General features: G+C 37.1%; 2 protein-coding genes across 2 annotated transcripts; one reads left to right on the forward strand and one right to left on the reverse strand.

The window, feature by feature from the left end:
• The first annotated feature begins 111 nt into the window (after positions 1-111).
• On the forward strand, positions 112-3,937 carry LOC127437197 (transmembrane protein 258-like). Its single transcript, XM_051691974.1, has 4 exons — positions 112-219; positions 3,009-3,118; positions 3,437-3,565; positions 3,776-3,937. The coding sequence occupies exons 1-3, from the start codon at positions 217-219 to the stop codon at positions 3,561-3,563; spliced, it is 240 nt and encodes a 79-aa protein (XP_051547934.1). The 5' UTR covers positions 112-216; the 3' UTR covers positions 3,564-3,565; positions 3,776-3,937.
• A 139-nt stretch (positions 3,938-4,076) lies between these two features.
• Positions 4,077-14,278, reverse strand: LOC127437196 (transmembrane protein 138). The gene is made up of 5 exons (XM_051691973.1): positions 14,141-14,278; positions 10,563-11,053; positions 7,222-7,393; positions 6,259-6,334; positions 4,077-5,915 (listed from the first exon to the last, which is right to left on the reverse strand). Exons 2-5 carry the CDS (start codon positions 10,688-10,690, stop codon positions 5,803-5,805), a joined length of 489 nt encoding a protein of 162 aa, XP_051547933.1. The 5' UTR covers positions 10,691-11,053; positions 14,141-14,278; the 3' UTR covers positions 4,077-5,802.
• Between the last annotated feature and the right edge of the window lie 397 nt (positions 14,279-14,675).

A 14,675-nucleotide genomic window follows, 5' to 3' on the forward strand; every position in this document is an offset into this window, starting at 1 on the left:
TATATATATATATATAATTAAACACTATAAAAAATATCTATCTATCTATCTATCTATCTGTCTGTCTTTTAGTTTGAAACGTCAAGAGGACTTTTGCGTGAGGACTTTTATTTTGTCACCTGTTATCAGTCCCTCCTTTTCCGGTCATTCTGTACTTACGTGGCTGTATCTGCTCTTCTTCCGGTCGGACAGATTCTTCACTTTTCCTGTCACACGATGGTAAATTACACCTGTTTTATAGCAATTTATTATATTTATTAAACCTCTGCATATCCAGATAGTAATTAAAATTTCAAGTAAAGTGCCTAGTATTTGGTTTTGCCACGTTCTGTAAAAGCTGCACTTTGACAGCGTTAGCTCTTAGCTGCAGATGATTAGCTGATGTTTTGCAGTACACGCACATTAATTAAAGTTAGATATAAATGTGCATGTTGTACAAGCTTTATAAAAGCTCTAGCGTGTGATATAGTCTATACAGATAGCAATGATTAACTAACAGACTGCTTTTAGTGTGTAGCCTATCTGTTTTGTTCCTGTCATAACAGTTGAGTATTAGTGTCTATAAACTATGTAATATGTTGCAGATTTCTGCTGTCTTAGTTCGTAGTGATAGGTCTATATATAAGACAGGCCGATAAATCGACAGATATTTGGCTTGTCAGTTCCAAACTTTGCATTTCCTGATTTAATTTAATTTGTTTTTTTCAAAATCCCTAAGCCAATATGTACATTTCTAACACTAACTCCTACCAGAGCTTTCAAGCTACCTCCACCAAACTCAGCACAGACCTTCAGATTGTTCTGGAATAGTGTGTTGTCTTTTTAACTGATGCGACTTACAGTTTTCACACAGCCTATGATCAAAATAGGAAAAAATCCCACAGATTTACACTTGACAGAATGTTCTAATGGGCCAATAGAATGCTCGTTAATTCAAACTCAAATTGGCAAAATTTCAAATGTAAATAAACCCACAAAAAGCCTTTGATCTGCTTTAAGTTGCTTTCTCTCTTTATCTAGACTGTTTATCTGACTATCTATTTGACAGTCCGTCTGACTGCTAGCTGGCTGTTTGTCTTACTGTTATGTCTGTAATACCCATAAAACTTTGAACCTCAAGACAAGGCTTTGTCAAGACAACATCAAAGTTTGTCTTTACAAACTTTACCTATCTACTTTTACAGTGTTGTGTATATTATTGTATGTTACTAAATATGCATTATGTCAGCCTCCCTGCCAATATACAGTTGAAGTCCAAAGTTTACATACACTTAGTTTGAAGTCATTAAAACTAATTTTTAACCACTCCACATATCACATTTCATATTAGCAAACTATAGTTTTGGCAAGTCGTTTAGGGCTAGTTTGTGCATGACACGAGTAATTTTTCCAATAATTGTTTACTGACAGATTGTTTCACTTTTAATTGACTATATCACAATTCCAGTGGGTCAGAAGTTTACATACACTAAGATAACTGTGCCTTTAAGCAGCTTGGAAAATTCCAGAAAATGATGTCAAGCCTTTAGGCAATTAGCCAATTAGCTTCTGATAGGCTAATTAGAGGCAATTGGAGATGTACTTGTGGATGTATGTTAAGGCCTACCTTCAAACTCAGTGCCTCTTTGCTTGACATCATGGGAAAATCAAAAGAAATCAGCCAAGACTTCAGAAAAAAATTGTGGACCTCCACAAGTCTGGTTAATCCTTGGGAGCAATTTCCAAATGCCTGAAGGTACCACATTCATCTGTACAAACAATAGTATGTAAGTATAAACATCATGGGACCACGCAGCCATCATACCGCTCAGGAAGGAGATGGATTCTGTCTCCTAAAGATGAACATAGTTTGGTGCGAAAAGTGCAGATCAATCCCAGAACAACAGCAAAGTACCTTGTGAAGATGCTGGAGGAAACAGAGAGACAAGTATCTATATCCACAGTAAAGCGAGTCCTATATCGACATAACCTGAAAGGCTGCTCAGCAAGGAAGAAGCCACTGCTCAAACCGCCATAAAAAAGCCAGACTACAGTTTGCAAGTGCACATGAGGACAAAGATCTTACTTTTTGGAGAAATGTCCTCTGGTCTGATGAAACAAAAATTGAACTGTTTGGCCATAATGACCATTGTTCTGTTTGGAGGAAAAAAGGGTGAGGCTTGCAAGCCGAAGAACACCATCGCAACCGTGAAGCACGGGGGTGGCAGCATCATGTTGTGGGGATGCTTTGCTGCAGGAGGGACTGGTGCACTTCACAAAATAGATGGCATCATGAGGAAGGGAAATTGTGGATGTATTGAAGTAACATCTCAAGACATCAGCCAGGAAGTTAAAGCTCTGTCGCAAATGGGTCTTCAAAATGGACAATGACCCCAAGCATACCTCAAGTTGTGGCAAAATGTCTTAAGAACAACAAAGTCAAGGTATTGGAGTGGCCATCACAAAGCTCTGACCTCAATCTGAAAATTTGTGGGCAGAACTGAAAAAGCATGTGCGAGCAAGGAGACCTACAAAACTGACTCAGTTACACCAGTTCTGTCTGGAGGATTGGGCCAAAATTCCAGCAACTTATTGTGAGAAGCTTGTGGAAGACTACCCAAAACATTTGACCCAAGTTAAACAATTTAAAGGCAATGCTACCAAATACTAACAAAGTGCATGTAAACTTCTGACCCACTGGGAATGTGATGAAAGAAATAAAAGCTGAAATAAATTATTCTCTCTACTATTATTCTGACATTTCGCATTCTTAAAATACAGTAGTGATTCCAACTTACTGACGACAGGGAATGTTTTCTACGATTAAATGTCAGGAATTGTGAAAAACTGAGTTTAAATGTATTTGGCTAAGGTGTATGTAAACTTCTGACTTCAACTGTATATCGGAATCGGCATATGTCCATACCGGTCAACTACTATTAATGTATCTACTGATTTCCATCTGTGATTTCAGCTTGTGATGTTGGGCATTTGTTGACATGTAAATTGATGTCATGTGTTTTGTGCAGGAGTTGGAAGCTATGACGAGATACACCAGCCTGGTGAACCCAGTGGTGTTCCCTCATCTCACTGTAGTGCTGCTGTCCATCGGTATGTTCTTCACAGCCTGGTTCTTCGTGTATCCTTCAAATGTGTTTGCCAGAAAGCTTAAACCTGTGTTAACTAAGACCCTGTTTACACCTGGTTTTCGCCTAAGGATGGAACTACTGGATTTCGTGACGACATACATCACTTACATCACTGCATGTGCATGCTGGATCAACCGAGACTGATATAAACAGGGTCTCTCAAAGTTACATTTGTCAGTATGTTTGTTGGAAGAAGTGTAATGAATCATATAATTAAATTGTTAAATATCATCAGGCATCATTGTGTTTATATGGTTGAACGTGAGCCTTAAAAGCAGTTTCGATTTGCATCCTTAACAATCTTTCAGATATGAAGTCACAGCCACAAAGTACACACGAGACGTGTACAAAGAGCTGCTCATCTCTCTGGTCGCATCACTCTTCATGGGCTTTGGCGTTCTGTTCCTTTTATTATGGGTCGGCATTTACGTCTGAAAGTGAGTGTCTACAGCGTGAACTGGGCCAGTATCTGCATCAGCACTGCTGTTTGTCTTCAAGTTTGATGAATTGCATTTATACTCATTGGAGATGAGAGAAAGTCCTTTGTAAATTTTCAGAGATAAGTTAAAACCAATGCCTGTTTTCTGAAGGCTGCAAATGAAACCTTTGTTCTTTGAAGCCAGTATTGATGATATCTTGTGTGTCAGGTGGTGGCAATGGAGACGGCATGTACAGCAAAACATTCCGGGTTGATCAGAGCATTCCGGGGACGAGTGCCGGAATCTGGGGTGGAGTTTGCAATGGCAAAATGGCGGGATTGTGGGTTAATGTTTCACAAATAAAATCCATTTTTGTTAGAAAATCAAAAACTGTTCTGCGTTTTTAATTTTCATGCATTTTCCTCCTGTGAATTATAATTTGTTCTTTTTCTCTTAAATTGTTGAGTCCATATGTACTTATTATTAGTGAAAATTAAGCTCATTTTCAACATTATGCCATAAATGCTATCTGAGCTTAACTTGAATTGAACCCAGACTGTTCTTTTAACACAAAAACGCTACAATATATTTAATATGCATTTTATGTATTGTAGATGAAAATAGTGATAATGATTGGCAGAAAATTCTGCATTGGTTGCCTGTTTGCACCGATCAAAAAAAAGTCACTTTTCTCATTATTACAAATTTTAAAATGGCAACTGCCCATAAGGACTTGAAGGCAGCATAACTCTAGGCATTAATTGGTCTATTGAGTTCTGTTAATAACAAAACAATGAATGGAGACATAGCTAAAAAAGGCCAACCTTTCCTAAAACATCTAGTTACACACACAATACAAGGGTTAGTTGGCTCTGTAATTGAAAACAAGAGTGTGCTATTTGTGTCCTGCAGGCTGTTTGTGGTGCATAAAACCCCAATCCCAGCTTAATCTGAGAGATCAGAATAGAACAGTCTGTCATCGTGGAGATCCCCGGCTGTCTCTGAGTTAAAGCCGTGAAATAACCTGCAACTATGAATAACTACTGTGAGATTGTAGTTGAAAACTAAATTACAAATATCAAAAATTCACATTTTTACAGTGAAACTGGAATTTGAACTAGTAAGAAATTTTAGATATATAATTGCCTTTGGAACAGGAGTGCATGACAGATCATTGTGAAATCCTACTAGAGAAAATGCAATTACAGACCCCAAGATTTATGGTCTTTACCGGTTGAAAGTCCATGTTTGATATTAAGAATGTGTATTTCAAGGAGTAATTCCTTGATTTAAAAAATGTACTGATATAAAAAATGAGTACTAGTAGTAATTCCATTCCTGATATCAAGAATTAGCATTTTAACTAGTGAAAATTAAATTGTTGATATCTGTAATTCATGTCTTGCATATGATTAAATGTTCATTTGGTTTGCCATACAGGTAAAGTTTTGCATAATTAAATCAGTCCAATATATTTTTATTATAATATCAGCAACAACACAAAATGGGTGTATGATATTTGCCAGAAAAAACAAAATGATTGCAGCATTCATGTGCACTGATGCACTTAAGTGAAACTGTGCTGTTTTCCATAGTGTTTACCATAATGACTTTACAATGAGGCACTTTGTTTACACTTTGCCGACTGACAGTCGTGACCCTCTGTGTACACATTTACAAAGTGTTAAAAAAAAATGGTTAAAACATATCAAATTAAACTATAAAAACAACTCATGAGTACGATGATTCCTCAAACCAAATCCAACTCAACTGAAATGTACAAAATCTCTCTTGGGTCGGCTGTACAATCAAACCACTGTAATCCCGAAAAATACAAAAAGGACATCATAGTGTACGCTACTTGTTACAAATAACTTCTAGCTTTACACATGGTGTTGGCTATAAAAAGACAATACATGTATCAAAACAGCTTGATAAGGTTTATAGACATTTGATTTTCAGTTTTCACCAGTAGCCTTAATTTTGTTGTTGATCTCAGATATGGGATTAAATCTCCATTTGTTCTTCAGCTCCGAGGCTCTTTCCTTTGCAATTCAGCAGTTCGTTCTAAGGAGTCTTTGTTTTTCTCATTGCATCCATTTTATTTCTTGAATTTCCTGGTCATTATTCCATGACTTTGAAAAACAAGTAATTCATTTGAAGTTTACTGTTGTGACGGCAGTAATATCTCTCATGAACCACACAGTGATATCTCCATTTTGGCTTAAGTTTCTGTAGTTTCTCACTTTCTGAGTTCACTGTCGCGCCCTAGCGAAAGCGTCGCGTAGCCACGGGGAATCTTCGTACAGTCTGGGGTCTCCCAGGTACTCGGTTGTGCGTTTGTAGAAGTAGTAATACAACACAGCAGCTGTGGACACACAAATGTCAACACACAGGACTCACAGGAATGAAATTAATAGCCCATAATTGTATACAAATCTATCTGTTTTGCCTAAAAAAAAACTAACAATGTTTACACTAGTGCTCCAATCTGAAAAATATATGCTGCAATTGATCGAGCATCAAAACATTAGAAATGTCCAGTAGAAAAGATGGATAACGGTTAAGTTCCACAACACTTTTTCTCTTGTTAGAAGAGAGGTTATATCTCTTAACATGCAGAAAGGGATTAAGAGGTTCTTGACGAGATTGAGCATGACCTCTTTGTGAAATCCAATTCAAGGTTTGGCTAACATCTCACACTGGCTTACCCAGTCTTTGGAAGACAAAGAGAACCTGCAAACCATCCGTCCACACGAAACGATTGGACTCCATCCACCTCAGGTTCTGACAGAAAAAACAACATAAAAATGACTCTATTCTATTATCCTAGAACTTCTTGGAAACATTTAAAGGCCAAAAAATACTCTACGTAAACACACGAAATGCAGATGCTTCTAGCTACACAAGCTCGTTTTCGTGCGTTATGTTCCAAAATGTGTCAGAACGCAATTCACAACATAAAGCAAACATGCGTTGCATTTCAACGTTGCCACAAGGGGCGCTATTGCAGACATTAGTGTGAACTGTCCGCATCAATGGTGAGTTTCCTGTTTCAAGTCAACTACTGTCATGGCGCGTAACAGTTTGAAGAGAATATCGCTGAGCAAGTATGGTAAAGTCAGTATGTTTATAGCAACTTACCTGAACAATATCACATCCAGTTTAATGACACAGACTTTTGAATGAAAACTATCAGCCCCTTGAGTACTGAGGTTTGTTCCCGCCACAGTAACGCAAGAACGCACATTAAGCATGTTTAACCGGACCTCATCTGCGTATATGCGTACTTGCTTAGAGCATGTTTCGGCAGCAGCTTTGGATTCTATATTAATAATTCAGAAGTTCTACATTAGTTCAACAGCATTCAATAAAGCTAATGCCAAGGCCTGGATGGAATCGGCAGCGTTTTCTGCGCTAATTTTTAAGGAAACTTTGTATAATTCTACAGAATGGATTTAAACATGGTAAAATGTGTTGAACAGAGCTGGGACTATTATTTGTAGCTGCACGCATTAGCAAATTCAGTGTCAATATTAAAAGAAAAACGAACATGTAATGGGCAGGTAATTAGTAGAATTCTGAGTTCTGCAGGTGTAGATTCCATGTACTGTATGCCTACTTGTAAGTTCACAACATAGAATGTGTGTTTAGGCGTGTGTTTGTGTACACACCATGACCCAGCAGTGAAAGCAGATGCTAAGAGTCAGGTAAAGTGCTGACAGTACAAGCAGTGCTCTGAATCGCTCCAGTAACAGGGACACCAGCCCCACCTGGAACACGTATGTGTTAAACATCATTAGAAGAATGATGATCACGTTAAACAGGATGCCAATGTCCTGGATTCTGCAGAAAGAGAGAGAAAAGACAGTAAGTAAACACTTTTGAAATCTGTCTTGCTTTCCTACCTATATAATATCAGTTTACATGGAAAGAGTTCCATGCTTCAGTTAGCGATGCACCAATACTGGAATTTCAAATCCAAAACCCAATAATTGTTTTTATGTCAAGGCATATAACCAATGTGATGGTCAATATTATAAGGCTACATCCACACTAATAGTTTTCAGTTTTGTAAAGTCATTGTTTTCCAAAGTATGTGGTAATGGGGAGCATTTTCAAAACGCTATGTTTTCGGTGGAGGAAAACAGCTTTCAAGTGTAGATGAGAGGCATAAACATAGCGAAATCAATGCGTTCTCAAATGAAAACATATTAGTGTGGACGTGGCCTCAATCTATACTGTTTTGCCTGTTGTTGTTGTTCGATTGTGCGATCTAGAATTTTACTTAGTCCGTAAGGCCACGTCCACACTAATATGGTTCCGTCTGAAAAAACATTAATTTCGTGACGCTATCTCTTCCACACTGGAATGGCATTTTCTTTTTTTTCTTTTTCTTTCTTTTGGATTTTTCCCCATTTTCACCCAGTGTGGAATGCCCAATTCCCAGTGTGCTTTTAAGTCCTCGTGGTGGCGTAGTGACTCGCCTCAATCTGGGTGGCAGAGGATGAATCCCAGTTGCCTCCGCATCTGAGACCATCAATCCACATATCTTATCATGTGGCTTGTTGAGCGCGTTGCCACGGAGACATAGCGCGTGTGGAGGCTTCACGCCATCCACCGCAGCATCCACGCTCAACTCACCATGCGCCCCACCGAGAACGAACCACATTACAGCGACCACGAGGAGGTTACCCCATGTGACTCTACCCTCCCTAACAACCGGGCCAATTTGGTTGCTTAGGAGACCTGGCTGGAGTCACTCAGCACACCCTGGGATTCGAACTAGTGAGCTAGTGAACTCCAGGGGTGGTAGCCAAAGCTCTACCCAGGCCCCCCTTGAATGGCATTTTCTTCCACCTAACGGGACATTTCAAAAACACAGTAAAACAATGAAAACAGAGTGTAGACAGACACACAACCATGTTCGGTGTGTACATCATTGTTTTCTAAAGAATGCAGTAGGCTACTAGTGTGGAGAAAATGCCATTCCAGTGTGGATGAGATGCATAAACATAGCAAAATGAATGTTTCATTCAAACAAAAACATATTAGTGTGGACGTGTCCTAAGGGCCTGTTCAGGCCAAACATGTTCTTGCTCTAAAAAAGCTAGAGACAGCGCAGTGCATATACCAGAACACACGAGTCTCGAGAAGTGCTTTTAAGAGTCAAAATTATTTTTTTACCTGATACTACATCTAAAAAACGCTGTGTTCCCACACTAGACCCTGAAAAAAAAAAAAACAGCTGGACGCGTCGTAACAGTTAAAGCATCCATCTAACGCAAATTTACATAGAAATACAATGGAAAAAATTGCGGAGACGGACACAAAAATGTGTTCGGTGTAAACGGTTCTGTGAGAAATAGGCCTCAGATGGAACAATATGACCTTGATGCTTGCTTATCTGCTTTGTATGTTTTCGGCACTGTCTTGATCACAAAATGAACTTGGCAAGAATGTACTTCTGTAAGCGAGAGGAAAAAACCCCATATATGGAGGATTGAGAAAGTTCGAGGTGGGGGGTGTAACCAGCCTTGTGTGACAAGAAACATATAACCCCATGCTTTCTTTTAATAAATCGAAGAACTGCTTGTGACATTCTGTGCCTGTGTATTTCTTCCCACCGTTGAATTCATCTCCTGATCGAAGAGTGACGAATCATATTTTACTAACAGGTTCTCAATACATTTTTGGTTGAAAACTTTGTTTTCTGTTTCCTAATGTTATTGTTCTTTACTTCCTCAGTATCATATATACGTACACCCCTTTGAATTACCATTATGGTTGCACCGATGTATCGGCCATCGATATTTATCGGCTAATTATTAACCAAATTAAAAACATCGGCATAAAAACGCAGATATGAAAAACAGATGGTTTATTTATAAGTAATTACGTGACCTTATTGTGTTATATAATATTTATAATCTCATGTGTAATACAAGGAAATACCTACCAAAATAAATGTAAAAAAAGTAGATGTTACATGCATAATATGAATTTGTTTAGAAGTACAAAAACAGAAGAACAAAAACGTTTTAAAAGTGCAAAATAACGATTTCTCCTCACACCTGGTTTGAGTATTTCTGTAACTGTTGATCTCCAGGGATTTTCACACACAGCAGTCTCTAGAATTTACTCAGAATGATGCCAAAAACAAAAAACATCCAGTGAGCGGCAGTTCTGCAGATGGAAACGCCTTGATGATGAGAGAGGTCAACAGAGAATGGCCAGACTGGTTCGAAATGACAAAGTCAGCGGTAACTCAGATAACCACTCTGTACAATTGTGGTGAGAAGAATATCATCTCTGAATGCAAGGGGGACCTACACAATATTAGGCAGGTGGTTTTAATGTTGTGGCTGATCAGTGTATATATATATATATATATACACAGTGTATATATAATGATAAATGTATATATTTATTTCTTTATTTTGTATTTATCTTCCATTGTTGCTCTCTTAAAATTTTGGCCTGTCATGTGTTCAACAGATCCAATCCATATGTTCTATGGAAATTATTTACTGTTAGAACAAAAAAATAGCTTTTGTACCTCTTAACATAAAAAAAAAAAAAAAGAAAAGAAAAAAGAAAACATATTTCCTGAGCAGAACAGTGATCTGATGACAAAATAAGGTAAGTGGCAAAATATCGGTTTTGCCACTTATCCAAAATATTTTTTTCCACCGCAAAATATCAGTGTTGGCCTATAGATTTTTGTTCAAATTTATATCGGCCCAAAAAGGCTATATTGGTGCATCCCTAATTACCATTGTGTATAAAATCAATTAGGGGTGTTTTTTAAAAACTAGATTATACCACAATAAAAGACTGACGTTGACAAAAAAAATGTAAATAATGGTGCGGGAGTCTCCTCAACGCTTATCCAGAAAACACTAAAAAAATAGCGGAAAATGTGTGTAGACCTAATAATCAGACTTTCTGTCCATCCATACCTATTGATTATTTCACAGACATATACGCTCATAACAAACAGACTTAAACTCACATGAACAGCACTAGCTGGATGACCGGGACGGCCCTCAGGAGTTCACTGAAGGAGTTGACGAACAGGTCAAAGGTCAGCAGTGCTAACTGGATCAGCAACACTAGCGAGTAGTTATTAGTCTGGAGCATTTCTGCAGCAAACTGGATCTCCTCGACAGATTACTCCAGAATAAACTAGCACACAGCAGTGCCACAGCACTCCTCCATATGAGACGCTTCAAGGTTACATCGGACAGCAAGATTACTTTGTAGTGATTATATGAAAAACACAGGAAGCAAATTCTGTCTCATTTCTTGCTCCATGAAAAACCTAAAGATATCAAGGATAATTCCTGGAACTGTTGCGTAGACTGTTTGATCCAGGGATCAGCCATGCAGGATAAAATGATGAGTAAACCTGAAGATCTTCATTTGAATATGAAGTGTTCTTTTGAGAGAGCAGAATTCCTCATAGGAGCATTTAATATACTGAGATCTTCAGCCACGTTTCACCTGTAGGGAAGACAGTTTAAAATCAATTGGTATATTGTCTGCCTGTCTATCCATTCATCCATCCACATATTTATCTATCCATCCATCCATCATCTTTCTCTCTACTCATCCATCCATCCATCATCTATCTATCCATCCATCCATCTAGGGCTGCAACTAATGATTATTTTGATAATCGACTATTCTAACGATTATTAGAATGATTATTCGACTATTCAGCGATTACTGCAATGATTAATCGTTAGCTCTTAACCGATTATTCAGCTTGTGCCCCGACTTAAAAGCTTGTATTAAACGTGCTTGCTAACAATAAAGAGGACAAAATCATCTTTTAAAAATACCTCTAAATGACATTCACTGAATTAAAGGAAACAAATTCTTTTCATTAAGTTTAATTCAGTATAAAATGTACCTATTATCAAGTGTTTTTGTCTTGTTTTCCATTTAAAGTTGTCTAAAAATCATTAAAACAAGATATACTTACTTGTGAAGCACCATGTAAGATATTTAGACTTGCTTTAAGAGAATGTATCTTAAATATAAGTGTATTTTTTCACTTGGTTATACTTCTGCGAGTTGCTGTAAGACAAAATATACTTGTATTCAAGATCTATTCTCTAAAAGCAAGTCTAAATATCTTATATGCTGCTTCTCAAGTGAATGCATCTTTTTTAAAGGATTTTTAGATATTTTAAAATATTTGTATTTTTAATATTATTTTCAACATTCTCAGATAACAATTTTTTCTTCTGCAGTATAGCTGCTAAACAAAATGTAAGTTGTTTTAAAGGTGTTTGAAAAGTTTAGAGTGCATCTGGACTGTGAGCTGTGTAATTCTTCCTCTCCTCAGTCAGACACGAGCTGAAGTGCTGCTTTCATGTGCCATCATTTGTTTCATATGATCTCATGTTGACACCAAATGACTATTCGACAACAAAAAGTTTTGTCGAAAATGTTTTATTGTTGACGTTTTCAATAACATCGACTAATCCTTTCAGCCCTAAATCCATCTATAATACTGAATGTTCACTCTATCATCCATCCATCATCCACCCATCCATCCAGCCATCTCTTTATCATCCATCCATCTATAATATTTAATGCTCTCTCCATCCATTCATCTCTTTATCATCCATCCATCTATAATATTGAATGTTCACTATCCATTCATCCATCTATCCATCTCTCTATCCATCCATCCATCTATAATACTGAATGTTCACTCTATCCATTCATCCATCTATCTATCTATTTCATCCATCTATCCATCTCATCCATCCATCCATCTATAATATTGAATGTTCACTCTATCCATTCATCCATCAATAATATTGAATGTTCACTCTATCCATTCATCCATCCATCTATCTATCTATCTCATCCATCCATCCATCCATCCATCCATAATATTGAATGTTCACTCCATCCATCCATCCATCTCATCCATCCATCTATTTATCCATTAATCCATCCATAATATTGAATGTTCACTCTATCCATTCATCCATCCATCTATTTCATCCATCCATCCATAATATTGAATGTTCATTCCATCCATCCATCCATCTATCTATTTCATCCATCCATCCATCCATCCATCCATCAATAATATTGAATGTTCACTCTATCCATTCATCCATCTATCTCATCCATCTATCTATTTCATCCATCCATCCATAATATTGTATATTCACTCTATCTTATCATATATGTTATCATATCTATCTATCTATCTATATGAATGTTCAGTTCAATATATCTATCTAATCACCTTTCAAGCCAGCTCGAGAAAGCTTATGGACTCCTGAGAAAGCGTGCTTGTTTCCTGTCTAAAATGTGTAAAATATCTAATGTGTGCTGTGAGTCAGAGCGTGAGTTATCCAAGGTGTTTCCCTATGAAGAGAAGCAGGCAGAGGTTACTCAGGGGATTACGGTTTATGGGACGTTCTTGGCCTGTCTAATCTCTATCCATAGACTCTCAACAAAGAGATAACTCTATAAAGACAACAGATTATTTTATTATTTCTGACTTTCACTATAGAATAGTGGTGTAGTAGATGTGGGAAGGTTGTGTATAATGACAAAGTGATGAGATTAGGTGTTGTTTTACTGAGTTCAATCCAGCCCTGTTTGAACTCTGAAATCTCCAAAGGCTGACGATAGTAAACATGCTCAGTATGAGTTGGTGATCAAAGATCCTGCTTTTATTTATCTATCTATCTATCTAATATATTCATACCTATCTATCTATCTATCTGTCCGTCCATATATCTATCCATGACTATCTGTCTATCTAATATATTCATATCTATCTATCTATCCATATATCCGTCCGTCCATCTATCCATCCATATGTCTGTCTGTCTATCTATCTATCTCTGTCTGTCTTGTCTGTCTGTCTATCTATCCATATGCCTGTCTGTCTGTCTGTCTATTTCTGTCTGTCTGTCTATCTATATGCCTGTCTGTCTATCTATCCATATGCCTGTCTGTCTATCTATCTATCCATATGCCTGTCTATCTATCATCTATCTATATATCTATCTATCTATCTATCCATATGCCTGTCTTTCTATCTATCTATCCATCTATGTCCGTCCGTCCGTCCATCTATCCGTCTACCTATATCTATATATATATATCTATATATAGATAGATAGATATATCCGTCCGTCCGTCAATCTATCCATATATCTATCTATCAATATGTCTGTCTGTCATCTATCTATGAACACATTAGCAAAGCAGTAACTTTGGACAGACTGATCATAACAACAAATGAAGTAAAATTAAATAAAATGTGACTGTTGGTTCTTGTGCAAGTTAAAACGTCTATAATTCTTTGAATAAAGACAGCTGGATAGTAATATTTCTATCTAGGTTTACAATAAGATGTGAAAAGAATAACAGTTTTAAACTTAAAAAGAGGTGAGACATCTTAAATCTGAAAATCATTTAAAAAAAATAAATAAATTCAAGACATGAGGCGCTTGTTATTTTGTGACCTACAGGAGATTTAACCAGCTAACTAGCTAGCTGCTAATCAAACGCCTTTCTTAATACAGCATCTTTGTTGACGCTTCTTACCCGTGTAAGACTGAAACATGTTTGTCCCTGAAGTCTGAATCACAAAATCATCTCGATTTCCCGTGATTTTAACGGACTATTTCTGATTGAGTTAATCGCACAAGCTACAGAGCACGAGCACTGCCGCGTCTCCCATGGCAACGGCGCGAGCACACGCTTACCGTAATGAATGAAATATAGTCAAGAAGGCGTCAAATAAAATAATAATAATAATAAAAATAATAATAAAAATATTATTATTATTATTATTTATAATAATACACTTTGTGGCCAAAGGTACTAAAAAATACAGACATACAGCCTGTCAACCAATTTGCTAACGCGCATGCGCATTAGCTATACAAGCAGGGAAAATTGCGTGTTTTAGCGTAATAGAGGTACAGAAGCATAATTTATGATACCAGTATTGTCGTATTTTATTGTTGATTTGAAATATGTTTTTTGATCGTAATCTTGACCAACCGTTTTGGAGATTTCGGTCTTTCCTCATTAAAGTAGATAGGAGTTGCACTATCATGACTGGAAATAACCTCCC

The sequence above is a fragment of the Myxocyprinus asiaticus genome, chromosome 48 (assembly GCF_019703515.2).
Source record: "Myxocyprinus asiaticus isolate MX2 ecotype Aquarium Trade chromosome 48, UBuf_Myxa_2, whole genome shotgun sequence".
Classification (NCBI taxonomy): Eukaryota; Metazoa; Chordata; class Actinopteri; order Cypriniformes; family Catostomidae; genus Myxocyprinus; species Myxocyprinus asiaticus.